The sequence below is a fragment of the Paroedura picta genome, chromosome 3, assembly GCF_049243985.1.
Source record: "Paroedura picta isolate Pp20150507F chromosome 3, Ppicta_v3.0, whole genome shotgun sequence".
Taxonomy (NCBI): domain Eukaryota; kingdom Metazoa; phylum Chordata; class Lepidosauria; order Squamata; family Gekkonidae; genus Paroedura; species Paroedura picta.
In genome coordinates this window covers 73,895,182-73,909,855 of record NC_135371.1, presented here as the reverse complement: position 1 = coordinate 73,909,855, position 14,674 = coordinate 73,895,182, and the positions used below count along the sequence as shown (strand labels likewise).

The following is a 14,674-nucleotide window of genomic DNA, read 5'->3' as shown; positions in this document are numbered from 1 at the left end:
AGGCTCAAACCAGAGTTATTTGGAGCACAAATTATTTTTTTCCTATCTCTGATTAGCTAACCTCGCATCTGAAAAGAGTGGCTGCTCCCCATATGACTCTTTAAACATAGAGATGGGAAGCATAAAAAGGTAAAGGTATCCCCTGTGGAAGCACTGGGTCATGTCTGACTCTTGGAGTGACGCCCTCTAGCGTTTTCATGGCAGACCCAATAAGGGGTGGTTTGCCAGTGCCTTCCCCAGTCATTACGGTTTACCCCTCAGCAAGCTCATTTTACCGACCTTGGAAGGATGGAGGGCTGAGACAACCTTGAGCCAGCTGCTGGGATTGAGCTGTCAGCCTCATGGGAAGAGCTTTCAGACTGCATGTCTGCGCCACAAGAGGCTCTTGGTGGAGTAAAGGCCAAAGCTGAGAGTGAGCTAAGATTGGCCATGGAAGCCCATTGTAACAAGAAAAGATTTTTCAGTTATGTGAGGAGCAAACGTAAAGTAAAGGAGGCAATAGACCTCTGTTGGGTGCAGATGGACAAACTCTAACAGAGGATGCAGAGAAAGCAGAAAGGCTCAGGACCTATTTTACATTGTTTTTTCCCACAAATCAAAGGGTTTAGGCACATCTAGAGATAGCAGTAGGCAAGGGATAGTGTCTGGGTGGCAGGTTGACATGACAGAGAGGTTGTCGAGAGGCATTTAGCTGCACTGGATGAGTTCAAATCCCCTGAGCTGGATGAAATGCACCCGAGAGTGCTCAAAGAACTTTCCGGAGAACTTGCAGAACCCTTGTCCATCATCTTCGAGGCCTCTTTAAGGACTGGAGATGTCCCGGAAGACTCGAAGAGAGCAAACGTTATTCCGATCTTCAAAAAAGGGAGGAAGGATGACCTGGGAAACTACAGACCAGTGAGTCTGACCTCTGTTGTGGGGAAGATAATGGAGCAAATATTAAAGGGAGCGATCTGCAACCATCTGGAGGACAATTTGGTGATCCAAAGAAGTCAGCATGGATTTGTCTCCAACAGGTCCTGTCAGATCAACCTGGTTTCCTTTTTTGACCAAATAACAGGTTTCCTGGATCGTGGAAATTCAGTTGTCATTTATTTGGATTTTAGTAAAGCTTTTGATAAGGTTCCCCATAATATTCTGATGGATAAATTGAAGGACTGCAATCTGGATTTTCAGATAGTTAGGTGGATAGGGAATTGGTTAGAGAACCGCACTCAAAGAGTTCTTGTCAATGGTGTTTCATCAGACTGGAGGGAGGTGAATAGCGGGGTACCTCAGGGCTCGGTGCTTGGTCCAGTACTTTTTGACATATTTATTAATCTAGATGAGGGGGTGGAGGGACTAATCATCAAGTTTGCAGATGACACCAAATTGGGAGGACTGGCAAATACTCCGGAAGATACAGACGAGATCAGAACACAATGGAAAAATGGACAAATGAGAACAAGATGCAATTTAATAAAGATAAATGTAAAGTTCTGCATCTGGGTCAGAAAAATGAATTTTTTTTCCTACTTTGAACTTAGATAAGAAGAGAAAATAATCTGTAACCGTTCTGCGGGAGCGGTATAAAATAAAACAGTAAGGGCCCATGAGGAGGGCCCTGTCCGGGATGAGAAAGCTTGCCCATTGGCCCCTTCCCCCGCAGTGACAAGCGGGGTGCCCAATCGATTGGGCCCTCTGGGTGTCAGTCCAGTGACAAGCGACCAATTGGTCGTTGGCCCCAGAACTGATAAGTCGGGAGGCATGAAGCACCTCCCAACCCACCTACTTCCTAGCGTGCACCGCTCAGGCAGTGCGGCCGCTGTCTCCAAGAGCTGGAGACCACGCTGCACTGGCGGCAGGAAAAGGCTGCAGCCCGGGGGGAGAGAGGAGAAAGCCCTTCCTGGCTGGTCGTCCAGTGCAACATTCACCATCTCTACCGCACTTCCTGGCCGCCGGGGAAAGGCTGCAGCCCGAGGGGGGGGCGAGCCGCCTTCAGCGCACGGCTGCAAGCCCCGCGCTGAAGGTCTGAGGGGTTGGGGGCGGGGCTGGCTTCAGCGCAAGGCTCGCAGGAGCCCAGCGCTGAAGGTGCGAGGGGTTGGGGGCGGGGCTGGCTTCAGCGCAAGGCTCGCAGGAGCCCAGCGCTGAAGGTGCGAGGGGTTGGGGGCGGGGCTGGCTTCAGCGCAAGGCTCGCAGGAGCCCAGCGCTGAAGGTGCGAGGGGTTGGGGGCGGGGCTGCCTTTAGCACAAGGCTCACAGGAGAAGAAATCATTATGAGTATTTGTGAAATGGAGGCTGTCTGGTCAGAGGAACAAGGCATTCTTCTAATATTCAAAAGGATCACTGAATGGGCAATGTTTGTTTGTTTGCTTTTAAAAAGCAAATATTTTGAGTTACATGCAGCCTTTTCTATTATATAACCACTTGACCGTCTGTGTCCTTAGCATTCTCACTTGCTGCAATGGAACTTACTCTTAAATTTTTCTTGGATTGCAGCTTTTCATTTTGCTTCATGAAGCAAATTTCAAAGCTGGTACACTTATGTCAACACTCATGCTGTTGCTAAAATAAATTCTCAGGAGCACACTATTATGGAGTTATTATCCACACAAAACAGGCAAATGGAACTCAAAAGTCTGACTGCCCTGCTTAGCTGCTAGGTTTAAATGGCCTGAACCTTGAACCCAACCAGACAAAAGATTTGGAAATTGATTTGGGGGGGGGGGGTGCCTCCTCCAAATTTGGCTTCAAGTTTTCATGAACCAGCCAAATTTGTGACAAATTTTGAGGTTTTTGAACCAGTCCGTGCCACTTCCTATTCTTATTTTTTGTTTTAAATATCTTAGTATTTTAAATACTTTTTAACGTTTGCTGACATGGGGCCCGAATTGGGTGGAAAGATCACATAGAAATGTATTACACACATACAAAAAGAAACAAACAAGTCTGTGTAAAGAATGATGAGACTCCTCAGCAAACATACAACTCAGGTACCAATCTGGTAAATTTTATTTATATTCTTTATTCTGAAATCATTGAACAAACAGGAATCACAATTATAGAAAATTATTATAATATATATCACATAAAGGTAAAGGTAAAGGTATCCCCTGTGCAAGCACCGAGTCATGTCTGACCCTTGGGGTGACGCCCTCCAGCGTTTTCATGGCAGACTCAATACGGGGTGGTTTGCCAGTGCCTTCCCCAGTCATGATTGTTTACCCCCCAGCAAGCTGGGTACTCATTTTACCGACCTCGGAAGGATGGAAGGATGAGTCAACCTTGAGCCGGCTGCTGGGATTGAACTCCCAGCCTCATGGGCAAAGCTTTCAGACGGCTGCCTTACCACTCTGCGCCACAAGAGGCTCTATATATCACATATTATCATATATAAATGAGATTATAAATTAACAAGCATATATGTAATCCCCTTTCCCATCTAGCCTGCATTTAAAGACACAGTGTAATTTCTGAAATTCTTAACTGTTTTTAGAAAAAGAAAGATCATCTTACTGCAACTTCGATTAAGCAGCTTGGGGTTTTTAGGGTGTGGCTATTTTATTAAACACAATGATGTGACTTTATAAAGCCAATTCATTTTCTTGTAAGGCATTAATATAAGTCACCTCTGACACCCAAAGAATAATTGTTGCAAATTCTTTCCTGCTTATTATGAGATTCATTCTGGGCATAAAGCCACCAATCCATAAATTATTCTTCTCAAGGCTGAAGCCACAGGTCTGCTGCAACAGTGAGAAAAAAAAATGCATATTTGCAGATTAACACAAGAAGCTAAAAGCAGACTCTCCAGCACACTCTGTCAAAATCATCCTAAAAATTAATTTCACATTAAAATCTGCAACAATGTTGTTAATATTTAGAATTAGCATGGCAACTACTGCCTACAGCAAGTCAGTTGGAAGTAGAATACCAATAGAAACAAAACACAAAAGAAATTTCTTAGCAGCTTCAATCCGCCAGAAAGTTTATGAAAACAGTCAAATTTCTCTTGATTTAATATTTACTGGTTACTGTACCACGATAAAAATATACATTTCTTATCCCTAAATACTAATTCTTTGGAAGAACTTTAATAAATTACAAAAGCAAGTCTATGTAGTCATTTTCCCCAATGTAAAAAGTGTTGCCTTTCAGAGACTGTGCAATAACTGATAGTGGTGGTCTATGGAAAAAGACTAAACTGCTAACCACAGATAACCATTTCCCATTTTAGAATCATAGAATCATAGAGTTGGAAGGGGCCATACAGGCCATCTAGTCCAACCCCCTGCTCAACGCAGGATTAGCCCTAAGCATCCTAAAGCATCCAAGAAAAGTGTGTATCCAACCTTTGCTTGAAGACTGCCAGTGAGGGGGAGCTCACCACCTCCTTAGGCAGCCTATTCCACTGCTGAACTACTCTGACTGTGAAAAACTTTTTCCTGATATCTAGCCTATATCGTTGTACTTGAAGTTTAAACCCATTACTGCGTGTCCTCTCCTCTGCAGCCAGCAGAAACAGCATCCTGCCCTCCTCCAAGTGACAACCTTTCAAATACTTAAAGAGGGCTATCATGTCCCCTCTCAACCTCCTTTTCTCCAGGCTGAGAAATTTCCAGAATGACAGGCAGGAACCAACAACATTGTGAGTTCAATAGTAGAGTAACCAGCCTCTTTAAAAGATAAAGAACTATCTTGCTGGATTATGGTTCTTCCATGTTTTCCAATTTGAGACATACCAGGATAGACCTCTGGTATACCCCTATGAGGCACACTTGTATAACACACCTGGTAAAGTTGCTTTGCATAAAAAAAAAATCTGTTGCTTGAAGGAACAGGATTAGCTGGAAGAGCTTTCTGAGGGGCTTGTGGTCTGGAAGTATCCTTCAGCAAATAAGGCAGAGATGGTTAAAGTCACCTTCTGAAGCTCAACTCAGACAACAAAATCAAAATCTGTTTTAACAGTAGAATTGCCAGATCACTTGGTAGAGGCTGCAGTACCCCACCAACAGGCCCTTCCCCACTGCTGTCAGTCAACTGACCAGTGGAGGTACTTACCAGTAGAAAGAAGAAGGCCTAAGCTACATTTCTGGTATTGCACAGGAAGTTACATCATCATGCCAGCAACTTCTGGGTGATGCTCTGTTATTTGGGCAAAAGTCAGTTTAACCATAGAATTTTTGTCCAAAAACCAGAGTGTCCTGCAAAAAATGTTGCATGATGATGTCACTTCCAGTGCAACACCAGCAATGTGGCCCAGGGCTACTTCTTTCCACTGCTAATATCACTCTTCCCAGGAGGGACTTGGCAACCCTATTTAACAGTGATGTGTTTTATGAAAGTAGGTTTCACATCACAGATGAACATGCAAATCCTGGCTTGCTTCAACAAATGCTGGGCCCATTGCTGTTTTCCCGCTCTGTGCTATAAAGACCAAGCTGGTTTCCCAAAATGGTACTATTGAGGATTAAGGTAAGGTACATAGGGCTGCTCTTGCAAAACTATATGGAAACTTCAGTTGGTATAGATTGATGCAGCCAGGATGCTAGCTTGAGCTGATCACAGGCACTATATCAGGCCCAGTGCAAAGTTCTGTTGTGTATCTATAAAGCCCTATATCAGTGGTCCCCAACCTGCGGGCCGTGGCCCGGCGCCGGGCCGCAAAGGCCATGGCACCGGGCCGCGGCTCCCTCTCCCCGCCCCGCCCCCGCAGTAAAAAACTTCCCAGGCCGCAAGCTTGCGGCCCGGGAAGCTTCTTACTGCGGGAGGCGGGGAGAGGGAATCAGGGCCGGGCCGCGCCCGTGCGGGCCACGCCTGCTCGGCCCGATCCGCGGGCGCGGCCCGTGGGCGCGGCCCGATCCGCGGGCGCGGCTCGCGGGCGCGGCTCGGGTGCGGCCCGATCCGCGGGCGCGGCGTGGGCGCGGCCCGCGGGCGCGGCCCGATCCGCGGGCGTGACCCGCGCGGGCGCGGTCCGCGGGGGCGCGGCCCGATGCCCTGCCGGTCCCCAGCCTCGGAAAGGTTGGGGACCACTGCCCTATATGATCTGGAGCCATCATACCTACCAGACCACAATGGTCATTTTCTAAGCCTCTGGGGAGCTCTGCTTTCTAGAGTTATACGGGTGCCAGGAATATTTGTCTGCCCTTTCTATCACTGTCTTCTACCAGTGAATTAAGATTTTTAAATTTTTCACTTGGTATTCCCCCAATAATCCCTCCTTCCTGCCCTGTGTTTTTGATGTTTCCTTGTTTACATTTTACATATGTACATTTTAGATTTAAACTTGTTTTATGATATGTTTGTGTACTTCTCTTTTATTAGTTATCTGCCTCAATGGTTCTGATTGGTGAAGAAAATAAATAATAAATGTTGGAAGCAGGTGTTAGGTACCCAGAATTCATACAACTCACTCTGTTCTTACCCAGCCATATAGAAAAGTCATCAGATCCATTTCAGAGTCTCTGTAGAAAACCAATAAAATCAGAGTCCAGTGGCACCTTTAAGACCAACAAAGATATATTCAAGTCGTGACCTTTCGAGTGCAAGCACTCTTCCTCAGACTATGTAGAAAACCATTTACCTGTGGAATGACAACTTTTGGAGCAGGAGGTGCTGGCCTGCTTAGTGGAGTTCGTCTTGCCAAATTCTTCAGCTCACTCAGTTGACCTAGAGTGGGGGGCTTCATATTGTTAGCTGGAAATGCAGGTGGCAGCTGGACATGAAGTCTGAATTCTGGAGCTGGCTGGCAGTAAAGCACCTCAAGGTTTGCAGGAACATTTTGGGTGCCAATAACCTTCATAGAAGGATGAAGCAAAATGACTGTAAAGAGGCACAGGCAGAAATGCAAACCATGCATGTTGCTCTGAGCTCCTTTGAGAAAGGGTGAGACAGGAATAAGACAGATCTCTGAAGAACACAGAACTGCCCATATATGTGGAACTGAATGAATCAGGAAAGTAGATGGGGGACAACTCGGACACAGAGGAAGAGACAGAGTAAGGAAACAGATGGAGGAAGTGACTCAGCAGAAGCATCGGCAGGGAAGGGAAATGAAACAAGCAGGGAGAGCTGGGAAGATACATAGTTTTGTTAATAAAGACCACTGTTATTAATGTCTGACATTCAACTACATATTCCTAGAGTTGCCAAGTCTACTGGTCCAGACAGGGGTCCCCCTCTTTCTGGACTCACCTATCTGCAGCACTCTCTACAAACTCCCCTGAACCTGGAGAAATGTCCTGATGCCTTGATGTCATCTGAAAGTTATGTTGATACACAGAAGTCATGGGAGGGATGCTTGTGTTTTGAGGTAAATTCTACCATAGAGTTTTGCCAAAAATAAAGAGCATCACCCCCAAAGTTTCCTACATGCCAAAGTCACTTTCTGGGTGATGTTGGCATGTCAGGGAGCTCCCATTACATGCTCCTATCCCTAGTTGTGTCCCCATCCTCAGATTCAGCCTGACAATGCTACATATTACCCTATATGAAAAACCATAGACCATATTAACAGTTAGGCCTCCTTCTGGTCTTGCAGCCAATCTGATTATTTAAGAGACTTTGGTGTGTGATAAACCAACACTTCTTCCACAGAGAGCAAACATCTTTGTCGAGCCATTCGAGTCACAGAAACAGACCACAAACTTAAAGCTCTCTCTCACGTATCTCATGGCAATTGAATTGAGGATCTGTGTGCCTGCTCTCTAGAAGGAATTAAAAAAAAACTATTGGGAGTTCATTCACAAAACTAACAGCAACTAATTTACTCTAGGGCCAAATGGGAAATCCCGAACGACTGCTTTTTTAAAACTTAGAAAAGGTGTTGTAATGCAATCACCACCCTTTTTTCAGAATGAAGGTGGGGAGAAGAAGGAAGGGAGGGGGAGGGAGGACGGCATTGAGGAAAGGAGCATGCCCAAATGACTCAACATGGTGGGTGTGGGGGAAAATCCGATCGTAAGCATTGACGCACTGGGCATCCCCGAATTAGACCCCATTAGACTCCGCTTGAAAAGATGAAATCCAGTTTTCTGGCGATAACTTTGCTGCGGGGCAAGTAAGGGGGCAATTTGGGATTGCGCCTGAAGAAGCAAATTCTAGGGTGGAAACGGACTAAAAAGTTGACCCTTTAAAAATGCAACTCTGAATTATATCGCTAGTGTGGAAACAGTCACTGTTTGCCACTCTTGGATTAGTACATTCTAACTCTAGACGAAGCTGTAACATGTCTTCTTTTTTTAACATTTTTATTGAAAGTTTTATAAAACCACAAAAAAAGACACAAAACATATAAAACGCTACCACCAACACCACTTCTATAACCCCCAATAACAAATAATAAAGACACCTCCCCCCAAAACCAAAAAAGTACAATAACAACAAACAAAACATTTAGAAAAGACCTCCGACCATCTACAAATCAGGTTCTTTAGTTTTCAAATACCACATGCACAAAAAATATTATTGGAAATCAAAATTTCACAATTAAATCTTTCATTAACCATTCATAATTATAATATATATCCTTAGTTAAAAATAATAATATGATGAAATACATATTTACAATAAATATTCATCTTGTCTTAACTAATTTATTTAACATAACCAATAGTAATACTCTCATTTACCTTATTACTTTTAAGATAATTTACAAATGGCTCCCAGTTTGTTATAAAACTATCTAGCATTTGGTCTCTCATTAATATGGTTAACTTATCTAATTCTGCATACTCCTTAACCTTATCTAACCATTCGTTTATACGTGGTATTTTTTCATTTTTCCAGTACTGAGCATAAATTATTCTTGCTGCTGAGATCATGTAAAGTAATAGTATTCGCCTTGCTTTTACTGTTTTAGGTTCCAAAATATTTAATTTAATAAATATAATTCTGTTTTAAGTTTCAAGTCAAGCTTTGTTATTTTCCAAATATATTGATGGATCTGTACCCAAATTGTTCTGCCCCTGGACATGTCCACCAAAGGTGGTAAAAAGTACCATCAACCATATGTATTCTACTGCCCAGATTTTATTGAATACTTCTCTTATTTTTCTTATGTATTTTCTCTAAATTAAGATCTCTTTGATACCAAAAGGCATGCCATTAGTTATTGCTTCTTGCCCTCCAGTTGTTGCAGTAAATATTATCAAATATACGTGTGGGACTGCTTTATTTTCTCAGCTCTGCTAATGGACAATAGTTTATAATTGTTGTTGTTAGTTGTAAAGTCATGTCCGACCCATCATGACTCCATGGACAATGATCCTCCAAGGCCATTCTGTCCTCCACCATTCCCCCGGAGCCCATTTAAGCTCGCACTGACTACTTCAGTGACTCCATCCAGCCACCTCATTCTCTGCCGTCCCCTTCTTCTTTTGCCCTCAATCGCTCCCAGAATTAGGTTCTTCTCCAGGGAGTCCTTCGTTCTCATGAGGTGGCCAAAGTATTTGAGTTTCATCTTCAGGATCTGGCCTTCTAAAGAGCAGTCAGGGCTGATCTCTAGGACTGGCCAGTTTGTTTGCCTTGCAGTCCAGGGGACTCACAAGAGTCTTCTCCAGCACAAGAGTTCAAAAGCCTCAATTCTTTGATGCTCGGCCTTCCTTATGGTCCAAATTTCACAGCCATACATTGCAACTGGGAAGACCATAACCTTGACTAGACACACTTTAGTTGGCAGGGTGATGACTCTGCTTTTTAGGATGCTGTCTAGATTTGCCATAGCTTTCCTCTCCAGGAGCAAGTGTCTTTTAATTTCTTTGCTGCAGTCCCCATCTGCAGTGATCTTGGAGCTCAGGAAAATAAAATCTGTCACTACCTCCATTTCCTCCCCATCTATTTGCCAGGAATTGAGAGAGCTGGATTAGTTTTCTTGATGTTGAGTTTCAAGTCAACTTTTGCACTCTCTTCCTTCACCCGCATCAACAGGCTCTTTAGTTCCTCTTCGCTTTCTGCCATGGTATCATCTGCATATCTGAGGGTGCTATTATCTGCATATCTGAGGTTGTTGATATTTTCCCCCTCAACCTTAATCCTGATTTGTGACTCATCTAACCCAGCCTTTCTCATGATGTGCTCTACATACAAGTTAAATAGGCAAGCGACAGTATACAGCCCTGCCGAACTCTTTTCTCAATTTTGAACCAATCAGTGATTCCATGCCTGGTTCTCACTGATGCTTCTTGACCAGCATACAGGTTTCTCAAGAGACAGATAAGATGCTCTGGTATTCCCATCTCTTTAAGAACTTGTCACAATTTGTTGTGCCCCACACAATCAAAGGCTTTAGTATAGTCAATGAAGCAGAAGTAGATGTTTTTCTGGAACTCCTTAGCTTTCTCTATGATCCAGCGTATGTTAGCAATTTGATCTTTCGTTCCTCTGCCTCTTCGAAATCCTTCGTATACTTCTGGAAGTTCTTGGTCCACATATTGCTGGAGCCTAGCTTGTAGGATTTTGAGCATAAATTTGCTAGCATGAGAAATGAGTGCAATGGTGTGGCAGTTTGAACATTCTTTGGCATTGCCCTTCTTTGGGACAGAAATGTTAACTGACATTTTCCAATCCTGTGGCCACTGTTGCGTTTTCCAAATTTCCTGGCATATTGTGTGTAGCACTTTTCCTGCATCATCTTTTAAGATTTTGAATAGTTGGATTGGAATGCTGTTATCTCCACTAGCTTTATTGTTGCTCAGACTTCCTAATACCCATTTGACTTCACATTCCAGGATGTGTGGCTCCAGGTCAGTGGTTATCAGGGATGTTAAACCTGCTCTTGTATAGTTTATAATAAGGCATGGCACCAGGGTAATATTCAGCACCATGACCAACAGCAGTTTTGAATACCTTTCTATGTTTCTGTGGAGTTTTCAGCTTGAAGCCTTGATTGGCATTCACACCATTCTGGAGGAGAGGTGCTGTTTGTGAATAAACAAAGACAAAAAAAATAGAAGATCTAGGATTCTAGAACCACAGTAAGGACTGCTTACAGCTGAATTAAAATGCTCATTAAAAAACAAAATATCTAAAATAGATAATACAAGGATAAATACCTATGCTATGATCCCCCCCTCCCAAGATGCCAATGTAATGTCTATCCTGGATAACCCAGACTCACAGCCATTGAATACTATTGATAAATCTCAACCACATTCCCCAGCAAGGGATTTATGTATGAGTACACTGAATGGCTGGGAATCGAACAAAATTCTCCCAACTTAAAAAAATGAGGGGGAGGGTGATAGAGCTCGAGAAGATCAGAATACAACAGTAGAGAGGTAAAAGGAAATCAAGTTCATGTAGTCCTTTGAAGGCAAGGACAAGGAGTTTCTGCTGAGTCCGGGAGCAGTTAGGAACGCATCGTAAAGCCTTCAGGAGGCATATCACATGGTAAGAACAATAAGGAACATGAATTGGAACGACTACAAATTTGTACGACTACGTACAAATAGACTGGACTTCAAGAAAGCTGATTTTCACAGGCTTAAAGGTATGTTGTATAGAGTCCTGTAGTCTGAAAGACTTAAAGAGATGGGAGTCCAAGAGGGCTGGGGGTTTCTTAAAAGTGAAATACAAAAGGCTCAATCACAAACAATTCCCTTGAGAAGAAAAGATGGAAGGAGCCTAAGGAAGCCAAGTCGGCTCGATAAGCAGTTGTCAAAAGATTGGAGGAATAAAAAAGAGTCATTTAGGAAATGGAAAGAAGGCCTTATTACCAAAGATGAGTATAAACAAAACCAATAATTGTAGGGGGGGTGTTAGAAAAGCTAAAGCTCAATATGAGCTTAGGCTAGCAAGAAATCCTAAACATAACAAAAAAGGCTTCTTTAGTTATATTTCAAGCAAGAAAAAGAATAGGGACACCATAGGACCACTGCAAGGACAAGAAAGTGAAATTATAAAAGTTGATGAAGAGAGGGCTGAACTACTTAACTATTTCTCCTCGGTCTTCTCTTGTGAGGGAAATAGTGATCAATGTGGCAAAAACGTAACACAACACGGGGTACGGGAATGGTGGCCTAGGATCACTGTTGGAACAGTCCACAAACACCTAGTTTCTTTAAATGAAACAAAGTCTTTTAGGCCAGATGAACTGCATCCAAGGGTACTAAAAGAACTTGCAGATATCATCTCTGAACCTCTGTCCATTATTTTTGACACTTCTTGGAGAACAGGTGACGTGCCAGACAAAATGGGGGGCAAATGTTGTCCCCATCTTCAAGAAAGGGAAAAAGGGAGGATTTGGGTAATTATTGACCTGTCAGCTTGACATCTGTAGCTGGCAAAATTTTGGAACAAATAAACATTCGGTCCTTGAGCAGCTGGAACTGAGGTGTGATTTCTAAGACTCAGCATGGGTTTCACAAGAACAAGTCATTTCAGACCAACCTTATCTCTTTTTTCGAGAAAGTGACTACCTTGCTGGATCAGGGGAATGCCGTGGACATAGTTTATCTGGATTTCAGTAAAGCTTTTGACTGCTATTATGTATGAGTATTAATGAAGACTGTTCCATGTATTATTTATATGTTTGATGTAAACCGCCCTGAGCCTCCGGGGAGGGTAATAAATAAATAATAAATAAGGTTCCACATGATATTCTTGTTTACAAGTTGGTAAAATGTGGTATGGATCTTAATTCTGTCAGAGGGATCAATAACTGGTTGTCAGATTGTACCCAGAGGGTACTTGTTAATGGTACAGCATCTTCTTTGAAAACAGTGACAAGTGGAGTACCCCAAGGATCCTGATAATGGCCCCTTGGTGTATTTGGTTTTTCCTACCTAAATGTAGAACTTTACATTTGTCCCTATTGAACATCATTTTATACAGTTTAGCCCATTTTTCAAGCCTATCAAGATCATCCTGTATTCTGTTGCTGTCTTCAGTTGTGTTTGCTACCCCTCCCAGTTTAGTATCATCTGCAAATATAAGATGGGGGAGACTTGTCTTGGCAATAGCATGTGCACAAAGGATCTAGGAGTCTTAGTAGACCATACATTGAACATGAGCTAGCAGTGTGACTCAGTGACTTGAAAGGCAAATCAGATTTTGGGCTGTATCAAATGGAGTATCGTGTCAGGATTACGGGAGGTGATGGTACCGCTTTACTCTGCTCTGGTTTGGCCTCACTTGGAGTAATATGTTCAGTTTTGGTCACCCCAATTGAAGAGGGATGTTGACAAACTAGAACGCGTCCAGAGGAGGGCAACAAGGATGGTGAGGGGTTTGGAGACCAAGACATATGAAGGAAGGTTGGGGGAGCTTGGTCTGTTTAGCCTAGAGAGGAGACAACTGAGAAGGGATCTGATAACCATCTTCAAGTATTTAAAAGGGTGCCATATAGAGGATGGAGCAGAATTGTTCTCTCTTGTCTGAGAGGGACAGACCAAAACGAATGGGATGAAATTAATTCAAAAGAAATTCCATCTAAACATCTGGAAGAAACTCCTGACAGTTAAAGCTTTTTCTCAGTGGAACAGGCTTCCTCGGGAGGTGGTGGGTTTTCCATCTTTGGAAATTTTTAAACAGAGGCTAGATAGCCATCTGATGGAGAGGCTGATTCTGTGAAGGCAAAGGGGTGGCAGGTTACAGTAGATGAGCGATTGGGATGTGAGTGTCCTGCATAGTTCAGGGGGTCAGACTAGATGACCCATGAGGTCCTTTCCAACTGTATTATTTTTGATTCTATGATTCCCAGAGGGAATTATGTCCCCATGCCATAAATAATAACCTGAACTGAGGAATGTTCTTTGGAGGAATAATAAACTTCTTTAGTGGCCCAAGCCTGGCTCTCCATTTATAGCAGCAAAAAGCAATTCCAAGCGCAGTCAAAATCAAGACAGAAATCAGGACTCCAGCAATGATTGGCACTGCACCTGAGGGGAGAAAGAGTAAAGCAAATAATGATATCAAGGCCAATCCTACTTCCCAATCCACGGCAGTGAATATAGAGGTAACATGCCAGAAGGCAGGACTCCTGTATTTATAAGAGCTGAGTGGCAGACATGTAAGGCAATTCATTAATGAGAATGGAGAGATCTGAATTCAAATCCTCACTTGGCCACAAATCTCACTGGGTGACTCAGGCCAATAAGCCTGCTTTGGCCTAAACTCTATCACAAAGTTATTTTGATGATAAAGTGAAAAAGAGTCATATACATCACCCTGACCTGAAAAGAAATGGTTGCTTAAAATATTTTTTCTGTCACATCAGTGCTGCAAAAGTCACAATGTCATCCTAAGAATACTTTTCTGGGAACAAGTCCCATTGAGTAAACCTGAGCAGGTTGCTGAGCAGACTTACTTAGGATTGCATTACAATCACTACTGGACAATCATAGAATCACAGAATCAATGATTGGCCAGTAGTTTCAAAAATCTCTCTTTCATATATATTTATACAAAAATTCAGATGTTCTGTCCTCTTCTGTTTCTGTGCATTCTTGTTCCTCTGCCTGAGTCCTCTGCATTAATGCACATTTCCTTAATTCCCTCAATTGCCATGAATCACACTTACTTTCTTGAGGCATGGGCCCACTGTCCAGACTGCCTCCATATCCAGGTTTATTGCAAAATGGAGGTGCCCATCCACCAAAACAATGGCAGTTCTGGTTATTGTTGCAAACCTGCAGAGGGAATAATTGAAACATTTGACATCGGCTTTCCCCAACAGACACCTTCTCTTGCCCCTCCCC

The 14,674-nt window shown here is 43.2% G+C and overlaps 1 protein-coding gene across 6 annotated transcripts in view; it reads right to left on the bottom strand.

The window, feature by feature from the left end:
- Positions 1-6,638: 6,638 nt before the first annotated feature.
- The window catches only part of ADAM19 (ADAM metallopeptidase domain 19), a 166,327-nt gene continuing 158,291 nt past the window's right edge, over positions 6,639-14,674 (bottom strand). For 5 of the 6 annotated variants that reach the window (XM_077326407.1, XM_077326403.1, XM_077326401.1 and 2 more), the window contains 3 exons: positions 14,497-14,605; positions 13,711-13,855; positions 8,211-10,894 (listed from right to left, as the gene is read on the bottom strand). In XM_077326407.1, coding sequence (XP_077182522.1) covers positions 10,828-10,894; positions 13,711-13,855; positions 14,497-14,605 — 321 coding nt within the window. In that variant the 3' untranslated portion in view covers positions 8,211-10,827. Of the gene's footprint in view, positions 6,775-8,210; positions 10,895-13,710; positions 13,856-14,496; positions 14,606-14,674 lie in introns of those variants that run through there. The other variant, XM_077326402.1, reaches the window with a different exon arrangement.